Source organism: Sturnus vulgaris, chromosome 1 (genome assembly GCF_052056855.1).
Source record: "Sturnus vulgaris isolate bStuVul1 chromosome 1, bStuVul1.hap1, whole genome shotgun sequence".
Classification (NCBI taxonomy): Eukaryota; Metazoa; Chordata; class Aves; order Passeriformes; family Sturnidae; genus Sturnus; species Sturnus vulgaris.
In genome coordinates, this window is record NC_142243.1 from 117,753,421 (window position 1) to 117,771,132 (window position 17,712).

The following is a 17,712-nucleotide window of genomic DNA, read 5'->3' on the forward strand; positions in this document are numbered from 1 at the left end:
ATAACCACCATGAAGCCAGCATATGAGTCAGATCACGAACTCTGTTTTCAAGAACTGGGGATTGTAACTCCAGTGTTATTATTGCAGCTCCTGTTTCAGTCTCTTTCTGGAAAGTGGTTCAGACTTGCAGAATACTTTTAATTTTTGGATGTGGAATAAAACTTTCAGAATAAATGTTTCAGGAGGCTGTAAGTGTTAAAATCTCCATTATTCACAGAAAGATGGTAATTCTAAAGATGAATGATTCCAAAGGATATGAAAATTATTGGGTGTTGCTGTGGTTGCACTGTTTTAGTGCCCTGCTCTACCACACCAGTCCCTGATTTTGCTATATGATCCCTCTGCTTGATTAATGGAAAGGAGGTGGAAAGTCTGTGCTATTCTTCCCTTCTCTCCAACTGGCATTGTCTTTTTCTGGAAAACTAAGAAAATTACAAGGGTTTAGCAAGATCAGTGTGTCCTGGGAGAGACGTGGGTGAAGGATCAAGAATGCTGTGGCAGATTCCCATCCTATTAGGGTGTGATGCTAGAGAGGGAAAAGCCATAACACCACTGCTATTACTTGTGCTAGGACTTCACTTGAACACGATCCACCTGGGACATGTCCTCTTCTCGTCCCCACAAAAATTATATCAGCTCCAGAGGAAAAAAATAATGGGATGAGAGAAACTTCCATTCTAAGTTCTCTAAAAACTATGGAAACCCTTTTTCAGAATGTTTAACCATTTATCAGTGCTTTGTGGTGTGCCTATGGTCCCTTGCGTTGATCTTGCGAAGTTGAAATTGTAACAGGTATTTCAGTGGTAACAGATACTGGGAGTGCAGGCTAGAGGAAGAGAATATACAAATAAACAAATAAAATCGAGGGGCAGAACTCCAGAAAATGGCCCATATGGGAAAACATACCTTGGGACAGTTACTCTTTTAATAAAGAGGTGGGTGGTCTGGAGTTATATTTACACTTCTCTGTGATGACTGAGCTCTGAGATTAAGAGCCTGAGAAGAAGATCAGAAAAAAAGAGGTTTGTGCCTCAAAAGTATGCTTTAAGAGAAAAAGAATAATGGGAGAATTTTCCTCCAGTACTTAGCAGCTGTCAATGGCTCATAAAATGCTCTAGAGAAAGGCCCATCCACATTAACCATTATGATTTTTGATCTTGGGTGCTCATGATCTTCATGACATGAGAAGCCTCAGAGGCACTGTGTTGGTTTGAAAGTAAAACCAGTGCGAGACTCCAAGTCAGTAATACAATTTAATAGGAGAAAAGAGAAAAAATAAAATACATGCAATAATACAAAAGAAAAACCACCACCAAAGTCAGAATACAACCTGACACCCTGTCAGTCAGGGTGTTGGTAGCAGTCCCTATAAATGGTGGCTGCATCCTCCTGGATGACAGATGTTGTTCAGTTGAAGCAGTGCTCCTGTAGAAGGTGCAGTTTTCCTCCGAAGATCCAGCGATGATGTGGAAAAAGGTCCGACTTTCCTCTGGGATCCAGTAGAAAGGTCTGCCCTCGGGTCCCAAACCCCAGTTTTTTATCTAGGTAGGAAAGGCTTGGCTCCTGCCCCTGGTTGGGGCATCTCCCAATGGGATGATGTAATCTTATCAGTCACACAATAGGACTTAATGGCCCATTAACGGAATATATCTTCTGGAGGAAGGATGGGTTGTGAAAGACAACGATGCTCATCCCTCTGATCTTATCAGATGGCACAACAGCAGAGGATATCTCCCACAGAGATAAGGATCACCACCCCTCCCACATTTCAACAGACGGTGATAGAATACACATTTTTGCGTTGTACCCCAGGACAGGCACTCAGCCTGCTTCCTCACAGGTTTGATCTCTTTGGCCAGGAGACTAATGTTGTCTGTATACAAACACACTGGTATAAAAGTCAAACACCTCTTCACCCCTTTAAATAAGCACTAATTGATGATAATTTACATGGGATATGCTCTATGCTCCTATTTGCAGTATCTGTTCTTCCTCAAATATTCTCATGTTTAAATATTCCAAGATGCAGATCTCAATGACTTCAGCTGGTTAGCACAGGGTGTTAAGAATGCCAAGGTTGTGGATTCAATCCCTATATGGGCCGTTCTCTCAAGGACTGTACTCAATGATCCCTGTGGGTCCCTTCCAACACAGAAAAGTCTGTCATTCTCTGAACATCCAAATTTCTGGGCTCTTTCTGAGTAGCAGGTTTCCTTGTTTCTGAAATGAAGATACAATGAAAGATTTTTATTATCAAGTAATCTTCGTGCATGAAAAGCACAAAGGCACACTTACATCCAACCTCTCAATCTACATTTTGTAGTTAACAATTTCTCTCTCACACAAGAGAGGAAGAAAAGAGCTTCTGTGCATTTCTGCCAGCTTCAGTGTAAAAAGGGTCATGCAGAAGGCTTTGGAGAAGGAAATTTCATCTCTGATTTAGTAATTGAAAGACGGCCTCTGTGGTTTTTCACCAGAGTTATATTTCTGCATGAGACAGTGAAAAGGGACACAGCTTTTTACTTCAGAGAAGATAGTTTGAATCCAGACCCCTTCACTGTTCTGTTATCAATGTGAAAGAGAGATGATGAGAGGCACTTTAAAACCAATTTCTGAATAAAAAGAGGCTGAAATACTCTCTGATTTAACATTTTTATTCAAAGCAAAAACATGGGAATTAAACTGTTAAGAAGTGTTACACAGAGACTTTGTTGCTCTAATGCTGGAGGACTGAGCAGAGTTCATTTGACTTTTTATCCTTTACCATCCTATTTTTGTCCCTGCCTGCTCATGGTTTATGACATTAATTATATCCTCTGAATAAATCAGGCTTGCACAGTGTTGGTGACTGGTGGACCTTTGCTTTTCTTCTTGCAGGAATTGGAAAGTAGGTAGTTATTGAAGGGAGAAATTGTTGCAGTAGAGGATTGTTGTGGTCCTATTCATGGAATTAATTGTTGGACTAGAGAAATTAATTCTCTCCCACTTCAGTGGTGTGTTTATGGGACATGTGTTCATGAGGGTGCTGCAAAGAAAAAATTTGGCAAGTAGATAGATCAGGTGGTGACATGTGAAATTATATGGGTAAAATGAAGTATGAATTAGCAGTTGCTAACTGAAAACTATTTTGAGTATTGAGACAGGCATACACTGGGAAAGATAGTGCCTGATTATGCTGCTAACTAAAGAATGTCAAAAGCTTCTCTGTGTTAAATGTGGCTGGCCTTTGCCACATATTTCAGAGGAGTTCAGAGGCTCTGATTTAAAAATGAGCTAGCTCTCATGCCAGAAGGAAACTACAATTAGTGTACTGTGTGGGCACGTTAAAATAACCTGAGCAGGCTGTTTAGTGTTTTAGCCAAGTTGTTACTGTTATCCTAATCGAATTCTTTAAAGAAGCTTGTTTAGTAACAAGCACAAAAAATATAATGTAAATAAATGGGAAACAATAATGAAAAAAGAAAAATCGTAACACTGACCAGCCACCTAGCATAATTGCAGATATGGACTGATGGTGAATAAATCTTCAGTGCTTGTTAAATAAAAGTGTTTGGCCATCAGAAGAGTGAGATCTGGAAGCAACCTCCTTCAGAGAATTACAGCCAAGCTTCATAACATGTTTCAAATAGAAACTGACAATTGAATGATGATAATGTTGATGTTGTTTCGGACCCAGTGGTTCAGAAACTCTTTTCTGCTTGCAAGACAGAGAAGCACACAGACTACCCTTGGAAGAAGAACTTGTGTGCCAGAAAATGAGGATTTTTCTTCCACTTTCATTCTCTCTGTACCTCACTTGGTCTAACAAAATATTATTAGTGTATGTTGGCATAAATTTTGCCTTTCCCATGTTAATACTGAAGACTATGATTGCATGTTTTATCTTAATACTGAATTTTATGGAGTTCCTACATCTGCATTTTAAGGACCACAGTTTTATATTGGTAGATTTTTTATGCAACATAGTCTTTAGCTTCATTATATTTTAACTCAAATTTAGTTATACTTGCAATATCCATTCTTATTAAATAAACGATTTATTGAATTTAAATCTTAGTTGTTCCCTCTTAAATTTATATCCTTTAAAGAATTTCCATATAGATTACAGAGAGGTTATCTACCTTGGAAACATTCAAAGTTAGTTTGAACATGGCTCTGAGCAACCTGATGTAACTGAGGATGTCCATGATCATGGCAGGAGTTGGACTAGATGGACTTTAAAGGTGTCTTCCAAACCAAACCATTCTATGGTTCTGTCCTGTAGCACGAATTGCTAAAATAATAAAACAATGCAGTTTTCTGAGTTTTGAGGTCCTAGAAAACTAAAACAATGATACTAGACTTTAGTCTATTTGGTTAACCAGTGCATTCAAAATATTAATGGCTCCTATTCCTTTTTACAGTTTTGATCTCACCACTTATGATGACACTAATCTTGTATTTACATTATTTACTTTTCAGTTTATGATGATTTTAAATTATGCTGCAGGACCAAGATATACTACTGGGCATTTAAAATTAACTTCTGATTGCATTCCTCATAAATCACAGCCTGAGACACAACAATAAATGTAACAACCATAAAAAAAATCATAAAAACAAGTTTGTATTTTATTTTATCGAATAGGATTTGTAAAGTTTTATACCCTGTCCTTGGCACAGATATATTTGGACTCTCCAGCCAGCTAGATGTTCTTGTAACTATAATAGTGCTTGTGATATGAAAAGTTGTCATCTTCTATTGTCAGTGACTGTCTACAAAGTGCATGTGACAACAGGAGACCTGTGGAACGCTGGAACTGAGGCTGATGTCTATATTTCTGTCTATGGAGAAAGAGGTGATACAGGATCAAGACAGCTGCTCAGGTCACAGAAATCCAAGAAATTTTTAAAAGGACAAGTAAGTGAAAGGGCATTTTTTGATATCTTTGTCTGGCTTTTCTCTCTCGGGTGGGTGGTGATACCAAGAAAGGTACAGTTAGAAAAGAGATAATTACTACATTCCAGTGGCTTCCCAAAATTTCCTAATTAAGTTCCAAATACTTTCTAAAGTTATACCTGTGCTTTTGAAAGTGAGAATTTTCATTTATAAAATAGGTAAGCTGTGCACTTTTGGTTTTCATTCATCTAAAAATTTGATTTAATAAGCAAAGAGGAAATTAAATTTCATTTTATATCTGCATTTCTAATGTTGAAATCTGCTGTAATTTGTGTTTAGCCATTGATGCTTTTAAGAGGTTTTTCTTTCCTGTCTCCAATCCCATTCATTTGGATGGCACTACTCCCATTAGCAAAGTGATCAGGCTTACATCTACTGCTTGCTGTTTCAGATAACATTTCAAATTATGATTTTGACAAAAGAGTTATAAGGGTTTATAAGTCTTCACAGTTTTGTGGCTGAAGAGTGCTACGCTTTGTAGATTTTTCTGAAATGTTTTTGGTTGATTACAGATTGACATCTTTGCTGTTGAAGCTGTGCACCTTGGATGTTTGTACAAGATTATTATAGGACATAATGGGCTTGGATCAGGTCAGAAATCTCACCTTTGCTCTACTCTCAACCATTATGTTAAGGACAGCATCTGATAGTAATTGTTTACTAATCCCTATAAAAACTGTGAAGTGGGGGAATGTTTGCATGTTAAGAGATTAATTGTGTCTTGTATTAAAGTTAAAATGTACTAGTATAATTTAAGATGGATTAGCATTATCAGTTGCACTGTAAATATGCAATTGAAGATTTTTGTGACACTATCTTGTCATTAGACTTCAAATTAATGGTGAAATTTAAAATGCTTGCAGTTACAAGTCCTATTTTTCAAACTCTAGAGCCTAAATACTGTAAGCATAGCAAATTATTTTGAGCCATCATAAGCTGCTATCTAATTTTGTTGATATTTTGATTCGCAAAATGAATAATTCTCATATGACAGCAATGTTAAAGGAAGGAGGGATGTAGCCAGGCCAGCAGCTGACAGGCCTATAAGGAAGCTCTAGAGTACTTAGAGCAGGTACTGTCCTCTCTCCAGCCCTGAGGGCAGCTGTGACACTTGCAACCTGCCAGAGGAACTGCAGATTTTGCAGTTCCACTAGAAGAGAGAAAACTATAGGAAGTCTAGCAGAATTAACTGCCTCAATTTTTCTCTCGTGAACAATGCCTTTTTTTTTTTTTCCCCTAAGGAAATGGATGGTTTCTGGACAAAGTTGTAATCAAGGATCCTGTAACAGATTTGGATTATACTTTTCTTTGTCACAGGTTGGTTATGTTTGATTTGGGTTAGACTTTTAATAAATTTGTAACTACAAGTTTTTCTCCTGAAATGTCCTGTAAGGGGAAATATGTGCTTCCTAAGATGAGAGTTGAGATGGTCTGATTCTTTTTACAGATCTAAGAGTTGTATCTGGTCAAACATCTGGCCTTTGAACTAAGGAAAAAGCAATAAAAAGTTATGTGTGGGAACTTTCCATTCTTGCACCTTTTGAACTGTTTAAGATAGGCTTTTGTTACACATTTCCTGTATCCAACACCTTGTATCAGATACCAGCAGGTTCATCCGTTCTTCCATGTCATGCGATGCAAGGCTTTTCAGAAGAGTGGCTTGCTGTCTTCCTGGCAAACTATTCCTGAAATACTGAAGTTAGTATGGAGATTAATGTGGGGTTCAGTGAGCTCAGGATCAGACTTTAAGATCCTGTGAAATGGCAATCACAAATGCAGCTGCCTGACCACATCTCCTTTACTCATTTACTTTGCAGCCTGTCACTGAGCTGCAACGTAATTTGAAGCAATCCTAACTTCCCTGCCTTTCCCCCTGCAGATGCTGCTGCTCTGAATCTTCTGTTCTATAACTCATTTACAGTTTTATCTATGCCCGATTAATTCTCAACACCTTGAGGAAAAATTTTAATCAATAAATATCAGTGCAAATATTAGGAATGGTAAAGTCCAGTCACGTAAGAGTCTAGCTGCAGCTTGCCAGTGGCACCCCAATTCTATTTCCTCCTCTCACTTTTCTGAGTGAATAAATAACTGCCTGAGACAGCCCAGAGTGAGAGATGTGCACACTGAAACTGATTTATGTGTGAGTAAGGGCTTTCTGCCTATCAGAACAGCACCTCATCCTTGCCTGACCTAATTTTGAGTCTGTATTCTAGATGAGATGAACTGCTATGAAGAGATCTATAATGCTGGCTTCATACATAATTTAGGGAGAGTTCAAATCCATTTCAGGCAGAAAAATACAGTGTATGTGCTAGTTATTGTTAGAGCTTCATGCCGTGCTTGCTATCTTGCTCTGAGTGTGTGAATGCTTTTGGCTCAAATGGAGTTAGACTTAACTTACATAAGTAGATGTGTACAAAGACATTGTGAAAGTATAGTTCAGACATGAAATAGGTGAAAGTGTTGCCAAAGTCGGATTTGCTTCCTTGTATAGGGATTTTCATGGCATAGAATGATTTGCACCTTGCTGTAGCCTTCCTGCAGACAGGAAGAACAAAATCACAGCCACGGCACAATTCATTATTGATCTGGGATGAATATGAGTTCTCTGATTTGTAATAATTGGGTTAGGCCCTTGTACCTCAGTCCAGGAAAGCATTTACTTATGTTTCACCAAGAAAAATAATAAAACCAAAATTTTTTAACCAATGTTAATCTCTTTTTACTAAAGCTGGATTTTTGTATTGCTGTTTGTCAGCCTTGAGACTTTAATGCATAGGACAGCAAGTATCAGTATCCAAGTGCCATGCATACTTTGGCAGTTGCCAATCAAGGTTATTACTGAAAGAGGTTCTGGTTCTTAGGTGGCTGGACCAGGGACAGGATGACGGGAATATTGCTAGAGAACTACCTGTAACAGATGCCAGCACATTTCCAAAACGTAAGTGAAAATTACTGGGGAAGAAAACTGTCTCAAAGGGAATGAAGGATCTTTTTAAATTAATTACACTGTTTTTATCTGCACAGGACAAGAGCTGGAACTCAAGAGAGAAAAAACTGTAAGGGTTTGGCTTTTTATTTCAATTTAAATAAGAGTATAGCTTTATATTTCAATTTAAACCATTGAAATTATGCTTTGAGAGAAATCAGGTCAGTTGAATGCTTTGTATGACAAATTCCTGTGTATCATCTTCTCATAAGTCTTTTCTGTTTGTTGTTTACAAAACTAGTGGGCTGCAGAAAAGTGGAAATTTCAGAAAGGCATTACACTTCAACTTTACAACAGGCTCACCCGTGGCTTCATTTGCCTCTACCCAGACAGCAGAGTTGATGCTCTTGGTGACAAGAAAAACAAATATGGTAAAGTATTTTCCGTGTGGATGCATGCATAAGACATACAAGAAAGGAAGGCTTTCATATTGAGATTCCTAAAATGGATAGGGGTAGATAATCATCCTAAACATTTTCCTTATATAAAATAGATGCTTAGTTTACATGCACACACAAATTCTCATATGGTGTCTTGTTGCTGGCTTTCCTTTACCAAACAGAAAAACTTCTTGTCATCTGCAGTTTGGTGCTCCCACAGAACTCACATGGCAAGGACAGCTGGAGTCTTTTGATACTAGATCCACCTAAGATAACAAGTTCAAAATTAGGTAGAGTTCATGAATAAGGAGTACATATATGCATGTGTGTACATGCATAGATATATTTATAAAAGACATATATATGTATGTATGTATAAATTCATTTTATTCTATTTTTGTAATTGATTTTAATGGCAGTCTACCAGTTCCACCCTTTATCAGCTTTGCTCCTGTGTTACTGCATTAGTAACATTTAACTGTAATACATGTCATATTAGGTAGATGTATTTTATTCCCTTGGTAGTGATGGAGCTGCTCAGTCTTTCTGGCATCACACCAGAGACTTTACACAGGGACCTTACACAGATCTTTTTGAATGTGACAGAATCTTTCAGGACACACCAAAGAGTGCATCAGGACACCACAGGATTCCTCCAGGGACAGCTGCATCTTACAAAAAGGCAACGTAATGGACTAGTAGAAGAGTTGCTTAAAAAATTGCTGTTGTCCCTGGGAACAATAAAAATGACAAGAATTTACCTTTCATCAGAATTTTGTACCTACAAGAAAGTCAATTGTTTGGAAAATTGGCCAGATTTAAAATCTGAGAAGCCATGAGCCGTGCTGAAAGATTTGCTTTACAAATTCTAATATGGATATAGAGAAAATGAATTATCTTTCCTTACCTGAGAGCTTTATGTTCTCTACATCATCTCTTATTTATCATCTAAATTGACTGCTAGAGTCCAGTTCATTATGCTGGAGTTCTCAGGTCCTTTTATGGATTTTTTTTTAAACGTATGTGCTGATAAAAAGAAATTTGTTCCTTATCATTACCTCTCTTTTCTCCTCAAGGCAGCAAAATAGACAGTAGTCCCTAGATGCCCTTTCCTGAAGAAATGAGAGAATTTATTGATCAGAGAGGTCAAACTGTTGAGTTAAACACTTAATTAATTATTTTCCCTTTGAAATTATAAACCATCGATTGTAATCAAATGCAAATATGAATTAATATATTTTCATATTTCTAACTTTTTTTTCATTTAACTCTTAGGTCTTTTTGATACAAATGTCAAAAGGAGAAATATATGTATATTCAGCAGTCATCAGATGCCATCTCTGGCTCTTGCTCTAGTCAGTGGCCATGTAACAGGAAAGGTAGGAAATGCTGTTACTGATTCCTGCTTAAAAAAGACATGTCATTTTCTGGTTTAAAAAAAAAGTTTTTAAAATCTGTCTAATAAATAATTGTATTTCCAATCAGATAAGGAGTGAAGAATTGCAGAACTGAACCCAGGAAATTGCTGATAAATAGGTGAATTTAAAGATAGGGCTTTGTTTTCTCACAGTTTACGTTTTATTCTTTGATTGATTTCTTTTCTTTGATTCAGATATACCAGGCCATTCCAAGATGTCATTTATATTTGTTTGCCACATACTGGCAAGCTACCTGGAATGCCCTAATATATCCTCTTTTTTGATAAGGAAAAATTCTCTTGCTTGGTTTTTAAATGCCTCTTTCTCCTTGTTTTTTTTTTTTCCTTTTTTTAAAATAACATGCCAGTCGTAAGACAGCTGGTATAATCCAGGGCTTATTTTGATGCATTTTGATTTGTTTCAGCCCAGTTTCAAAGTTTTACTATTTACTTTCTTCCTCAGCACTTGCTGTACACAGGTAGGTAAATGGAGTTCTAGAATTCAGTTCCTTCTGATCATAGAATCAGAGAATATCCTGAGTTGGAAGGGATCCACAAAGATGATGGAAATCTGACTTCTGGCCCTTCACAGGACAGCACCAAGAGCCACACCATGGGCCTGAGAGTCCAAACACTCGTTGGGCTCTGTCAGGCTTGGTGCTGTGACCACTACCCTGGAGAGCTGTTCCAATGCCCAAGCACTCTCTTTGTGAAGAACCTTTTCCTAATATCCATCTGTCTTTGATGTTTTATGACACCTGTAGGACACAATACCTGTCTCTCAGGCATTGGAGGAACAAAATGGCAACACAAAATTGCAGTTTGCCTTATAATATATACTTGTACTTTGAGGAGATATTTACTCACTTGTTTCACAACTACTTCTAAAGTCCATGCAATTCTTCCTTTACTTTTATAAGTATATTGAATCTGATAGATAGTTCTTTTAGCTTTTTCTTCAGAAGGTAGTGCCTTGAAAATAAAAAAAATTCCTAAAAATATTGATTCTTTGTACTATTGAAAGTACTAAGATGATGTAAATCAGAAGTATTATCAATTATTAGAGGGATTTTTAGCATTTTACATTGATTAAAATTCTAGTTGTATTTAAATATTAAAACGATGATGAGTTGTTAAAATATTTAAATATGTATTATTATGTATAGATAAGTGTTTTGATAAAATATTAAATTATGCATTTTATACCATGGGATCACAGAGCCTCCCAAGCTGAACAGGCAAACATGGAGTAAACTGTGTTGCTTTACTCTTTCATGTAAAACTTCTGATTATTTAAGTGTTTTCTGTGAGAACAGTATGAATGAATGAGGACAAACACAAAGACAAGAGAAGGTGGGCTGGTGGCCAAGAGTTATCATGGTTCATTTCCTGTCTGTCAGTTTTATACTTCTTTCCATCTTCATAGGCGGTGACACACTCCCCAACTGAGGCATCCAGGTATCTTTCATATTATTGCCAGATTTTGTCATCTTACAGACTGTTTCTGTCAAATTCCACAGAGTCCACATATTCAGTCGTTAAGTATTAGGACTGCAAATCTGAAAAATGGGAAGATTTTTGTAGTAGACTGCTAGTATTGTGGTAACTCAGACAACCCAGAAACTATATTGTGATACTCTCTGGTTTGGATTTTGCCATACAGTTCATATAATGTATAATTCCTTCTTTGACTATGTTAGAGCAAAGACAAGGCATGCTGTGAGCTCCGTGTTCACCTTCAACCAAACAGCTGTGCCATTCTGGAGTCAGCCAGCTACCCAGGTCACACTGTGGCTTTCAATCTCCAAGGAAAAGTAGCTGATGCAACAACAGGATATGCTGGGCTTTCCAAAGAATTTGTTGTGCACGTCAAGGTAAGGTGGGCAGGGGGAAATTAGGAAAACTCTTCTAAAATTTGCTGATTATTTCTAACCGAGTTTCAGAGGATTGAGAGTTAAAGGAGGGATCCTCTTCCACGAGGTGGAGCTCAACAACAGTTTAACAGGTAGGCAGCACTTGAGCAGGAAGGTTCCCTTTGCTGCTCTCCCGGGACCAGCGATGCAAATACCGCAGCTGGTACATGCAAATAGCGTGGGCTGTAACACACGAAAGATGAGACCCTAAACTTCCTAGTAGACCTTCGAAAAGCAGCACACGAGAGGTGCTGTTGAAAAGAGACAAGTTCCTTAATTTGCCACTCTCCTTGCTCTCTGGATGTTGTGCTGTGCTGCTGGGTAAGAAAAAAGTAGGGATGCTGCAGAGCAGGGAAGGATTCCTGCTGCTCTGGTTAGTGCCTGCACAGAAAGCAGCAAATATTCAAAGACTGGAGGTATACTTGAATTTCTCGAGACTGACTCTTTTATCTTTTATACAAGGACATGCATGAGTAAGTGCTTAAAACAAGACAGTAGAAGCAGTATCAGTATCAAAGGTTAGTACGGAGAAAAGCTGTGCTGTTCACTGAGGACTTTTTGTTTCTGGTTTAAAGGGTGTGTTTCATCATGGTGCCATCATTCTGCTCAACACAAGTTTCTGCCAGGCTCTGTCCCTTAGACCTGATGGGAGCTGCAGTGGGGCAGGTCAGCAGCAGCAGGAATCCTACTGGAAGGTGCATAAAATCGGCTCTGGACTCTGCATGTTTGAAAGTGTGAAAAAACCAAGAATGTATCTGAAGATCAAAGATGACCAGTGTGATGGAACAGTAAGCAGTTCTTGTTTGTATTTCCCTCTGCAGATAGTTTGAGTGAATTGTCAGTGAGAGGAGAGAATCTTTTTTAATTTGCTTGGATAAAAATGACATAAAACTTCGTTCAGATTTAAAATATTTCAAATCTTTTCCTTCATTTGCCAAAGTAAAGGTAGAAAAATATAGGAAGAGAAGGTGTTGTTTCAGTTTTGCAGTTGATTGAATCAGTAAAGATCTGATTATATTATTAAACTATTGAGAATGTGGATGTGGTTAAAACTTATGTACTGCTAGATAGATGATGAAGATAAAACCCATTAAAGAATAACTAAGATGTAAGTAACTGTATACTTCCCTGACTTTCAAAGTGTGATTCTGTTCGTCTAAGTTAATATTTCTCACATTTATGTGAGAAATATTCTTGCATAATTTTTATTTGGGAGTTTAAGACAATTAAATATGAAATTGAGCTAAGTACTCATATATGAGGTCCATGAGAGTTTTTTTATTGCCTCCAATACACTTTCAGAGATTAAAATATTTGATCCATATTTTGAATATAGGCTTTGTAAGTATCATATTTTTCAACAGTGCTCTCACCAATGGATCAAGAGGTTTGGATAAAAAGTGACATTGGGTAAAGGTTTTGAAATTAAACTTGTAAATGTTATGAAATTGAGAAAAAAACCTGTTACATGTATTTAATACATGTTATACTGTGTAGCATTAGCAAATCTGTGCCATGCATAAAATTTGTATAGAAATATTCTGTGTGTTCTGGAATAGATATTTTCCTTAATCCTCTGGAAACTGTTTAAGTGGGAAACTCCTTTGAATATATCCTAGCCTTTGCCTAAATCCTAACATAAATCAGAATGCTTTCACTTGGTCTTTCGTTTGCCTAACTTATGTGATTTGTCTTTCTGGTCATAAAGGAATAAACAGAGATTAGGTACAAGTATGTCTCTGTGTATGTAGTAATATAGCATGTTGTGAAGAATGTAAAGTTAATCTGAAATATTACTGGAAAGTGGTAATAATTAAGATTTTTAAAAAGTCTTCTAGCTGCATTAATTTAATTGTTGAATTCATGTGTCTGTTATCAATTTCTTAGGGCACGGGTGATGAATGCTGTCATTTTAGAATTGAGAAGAATTTGGAAACTGGATCTGTGAGTCTGGAATCGGTGCAAAATAAAGGGATATATGTTGGTCTTCTGCCAGATGGCCAAACTAAACCACTTGTTAACACTGGAGAGAGAAATATCTTTTTCTACCCACAGGTCATCAAATGTATGTGAATTCTCAATAGCCTATGGCTTTATTTAGTAATTAGTGTTTCTAACTGACAAAATTCAAAGCAAAAGTGTAAAAGATTAATTGAAACAATTTTCATTGTGTTTCAGTAGTTTTAAAAGTGAAAAATTTATTGTGTGCACACTTAATTTCTCCTACATATTCAGTTAACTTAATTACTTTCTTTTTATGACATAATAATAATAATAATGATAATAATGATGGTGATGATATAGTAGATGTCAAATTTTACTGCTAAGTTTTTGAAAATGAGAATGAAACAGGAGACAAGATAAAGGTGGCATTGACTTCCTGGGTATATTCCCCATTCTGGCCACAGATTTTGGAAGCCTGGGAAATGTCTTGCTGCCAACTCTACCACAGTTTTTCCCGATTTTATAGGGGAATTAGCAGACTTTCAAGAAGGCCTACTTGGCAGTGTTCAGTTTCTTTTTTAGTGATGAGAAATACATTGTTCTTCCTGCCCAGCATATTCATTATGTTATGCCTCTGTGCCATAGTCAGATTTGGGAGCTATTGCAGTTAAAATGTTTCCTCGGTAAAGAGCTGGCCTAGTCAACTAAACAGGACTCAGAAACTGGGTCTCAGCACACTCTGGATTACTGTCATTGTCTTTTCCCCTTCAGGAGAAGACATTTTTTAATTTGGTGAAAAACTGGCTACCAGAGATAGCCAACTGACTTAGATTATAACTGCAGGAAACACTATTCTACAGGAAATTTATTCTTATCTGGTGGACTTGACAACAGACATCAGGAAATGAAACAACTCATAAAAAGGCTAAATGGACATCAGTTTGCAATTGAGAAGTTGGTCAGATTTTTTTCCAAAAACAACCAGAACAAACTTAGCAAAAAGGGAATATCAAAACCTACTACCACTCTTACTAATTGTTCCATGTATATTGTGATTGAAGCACTATCAAAGTTACTGTTAAACACATCCTTACTGTTCTATCCCTGTTTGCTGTAGGGTGACAGGAATATTTTAATCATTGTGTCCTTGTAGAAATGAAGAAATTATTTTCCTTTATTACCTTTTGGAAGAGCAGTGTTTCCACTAGAAATTCTCAACAAGGCAGTGCTTACTGGTGTCATTAAATAAAGCAAAAATATTACTCTGTCACAGGCTTCAACGCTTCTAAATCTGTGTTGCTCACTAAAAGGAATATAAAAAGGAGCTAATATTTTCTATGCAAGCAATAAATATTGTCTGTCTGACATGCTCACATTAACAATATCAATTGACTTTATATTATTCAAATGGCCTCTAGCAATTTTCATTTCAGCCTTCCTTCTCTTAAGGAAGAAAACATTTTGGGGGTGGAGAAGCTTATTATGGAGAAAGCTACATTTTAACAAGTCATTTCATTCCCACATCAATGTTAAATTTTTGCTTAGATTTTTAAAACATTGAATGGACTTTAATTGGTATGTCAGGTTTTTTCCCATTTTTTGTAGCATTCTGCTAACAATGGAGAAAGGATTTTGATGTCTATTGTGTAGAACAACTCTGAGATCTGTTGTTTGCTTCTGAGAAAGAAAAAGCAAATGGCTTCTAGCTAGTGACAGATTTTACATTTCATTGTTTTAGTTGGCCGGGAAAAGCCTATGGGAACATCTGCAGCACCCAAACAAGAGAAGAAAGACTTCAGAGAATCTCAATTTCAAACAATAAGAGCCCAGGAGCCAGTACCCCAGAGGCCTTCAACTCCCCCACCCTCAAGTAAGTGACAGTTTACAAACCAGCTGTGGTACATGTTTTATGTTTGTCCTGTGTCTTTGCAGAGAAGATTCCTTCCTTACCTCAGGAAGCACAGTGAGTGGCTTTTCTAGATTACTGAATTACACACACAAACACACTACATAAAATACATTGCCAGTTACTCTTTTTCTAAAAGGAGCATTGGAATGTGATTTACTGATAAGGCAAAAATCAGCAGGTCGAGTAACTTGCTAAATAACTTCCTTTTAAAAAAATTAACTAGTAATCTATTGATTGAATATTTCAGTGGAAATTAAGAGGTTGATATGGTGCAGAACCCTATCTAAAGCTCACTGAAAGAATGGAATATTTCTCATTTATGCTCTCACACTCATGTTTTCTGCTTTATGGTTCACTGGAGGAAAGAGGAAGGTTTTGATGCATTGCATGCTAGATTTATACCTATGTTTTGCCAGGCAGAAGTTAGATAATCAATTTTTTGGTCATGCTTCTGGAGTCATGGTCTAGCAGATGTGTTTTTCTAGAATAAAATGCTTTCTCATTAGGTAGAGAAGTTGCAAAAATGGTCTAAGACAAGAATTTTTGGGATATTCAGCATCCTGGTAACCAAACCAAGGAACTAGACAACTAAACAAAACAGGGACTGACATATCTCCTAAAGAGTAGGGATGATCATGCTTGATTCCTGCATCTCTTATTTCAATGTATCCAAAGACCCTGATAGTCTGAATTGTGTCATATCACCATAAAAAGCAGGTGGGGTAAATGGAAATTACTGAGCTGCAAACAACACATGGAGGCACATGCACATGGTGGAAAGATATTTGTTATTTTGAAAGAGCTTTAAAGACAAGATTGTATTGCAACTTCCAGTATGGGGACATGCCTACTCAGTTACAGGTATTCTCAAAGGCATTTATGTAGCAAATAATTCAGGTGGGTTGCTGATTTGATTTTGAACTTGATCCTCATGTGTACTGTTTTAAAATGTACATGAAAAGTTTGGCTATGTGAACAAGACGTCACATCTAGCATCCTTGTTCATAGGGTATAATGGGAAGTATCAGGCAGGATTTTAATTAAATTCAGTTCAACCAAAGTATTCTGGTTAAATTCCAAGCATAGGCGAGAATCACTATAAATACTTAATTCTTTTTGGCAATATTTTTTTCCATTTTTAGCTCAAGATACCCAGTTTCTAATCTGTCAGACTTCATCTTGTATCATTGTGTCACAAAGCCTTCCCAAAGTGTGGTGGGCTGTCAGCAGATATTCTGTGTCTGAAACCCATGGCAACAATACACAAGCCATCAAACCTGTTTTCAAAGAAGCTGGATGTTTTTAGGGTTGGACACAAAGGATCCTTTTTTAGAAGCAATATCTGCCGTGAAATTGGTTACTTAGAGTCTATAGCACTTTGTAAGTAGTTTTTCTGGCATTCATAAATATAGATTCTGCTTATGGCACATGAATAGAAATATCAAAGTTACTCTGTCTTTCAAATAAAATGATAATTTTTTAGTAAGATACTTTCCACTCAACATGTCTTTTGACATGTACAGGTGAGCCTTGAGTTTTAAACTGATATTCATTAAATTCTCTTTTTCTCTTTTTCACTCCCAGTTAATATTTGGGAAAGGGTGTTACTTTTACTGAGTATACAATCCAGCAGTAGGCTTAGCAGGCAAACTCAGAGAAGATCAACTCTTAGGCTGACCAGACCCTCATTTTTATGTCTGTTTCTGCTAACTGGTAGATGTGTTTTGGTTTCTGTTTTTACACATAATAATCGTTTTAGGATTCATTAAACTGAAAATCGGTACAAACAGCATTTGGGACTTCTCCCACTGCAGTGTGAGTGTTCCTCAAGAAACTTCTTTCACCCTACTGAGATGCTCTCAGGTCCCACCTGCCACTTAATAGCTCAGATGTCATTAGATTCCATGACACAAACGCATCCTGTGACCTTGGGAACACCTCTGTGGTTTGGTATTAACAACGTGCATCTCAGAAATGCTCTCTATAACCTCCACGTTCTTTTCCTGTATGTCTAGTATTGTTAGTTGCTATTAATTTTTAAATCTATTTTATTTATAAGATACAAATAAATCTGATCTCATTTCCACCTCAGTTAACATTGGAAATGATGATACACACAGGTGTAATAAAAATACATCAACTTTATTGCCCAAATTTTTGCTCCAGAGATTGTTTATTCTGATGGTTCATTTTAAAAGTGTCACTCAGTCATATGGTC

General features: G+C 36.9%; 1 protein-coding gene across 1 annotated transcript in view; it reads left to right on the plus strand.

The window, feature by feature from the left end:
- RP1 (RP1 axonemal microtubule associated) overlaps nucleotides 1-17,712 on the plus strand; it is a 171,517-nt gene that overhangs the window by 20,407 nt on the left and 133,398 nt on the right. Inside the window, exons 6-16 of the mRNA XM_014881614.2 lie at nucleotides 4,749-4,900; nucleotides 5,452-5,530; nucleotides 6,181-6,256; nucleotides 7,807-7,883; nucleotides 7,970-8,001; nucleotides 8,173-8,302; nucleotides 9,587-9,690; nucleotides 11,429-11,602; nucleotides 12,217-12,429; nucleotides 13,529-13,706; nucleotides 15,324-15,455. Of these exons, the coding sequence (XP_014737100.2) occupies nucleotides 4,749-4,900; nucleotides 5,452-5,530; nucleotides 6,181-6,256; nucleotides 7,807-7,883; nucleotides 7,970-8,001; nucleotides 8,173-8,302; nucleotides 9,587-9,690; nucleotides 11,429-11,602; nucleotides 12,217-12,429; nucleotides 13,529-13,706; nucleotides 15,324-15,455 (1,347 nt within the window). The remainder of the gene's footprint in view (nucleotides 1-4,748; nucleotides 4,901-5,451; nucleotides 5,531-6,180; nucleotides 6,257-7,806; nucleotides 7,884-7,969; nucleotides 8,002-8,172; nucleotides 8,303-9,586; nucleotides 9,691-11,428; nucleotides 11,603-12,216; nucleotides 12,430-13,528; nucleotides 13,707-15,323; nucleotides 15,456-17,712) is intronic.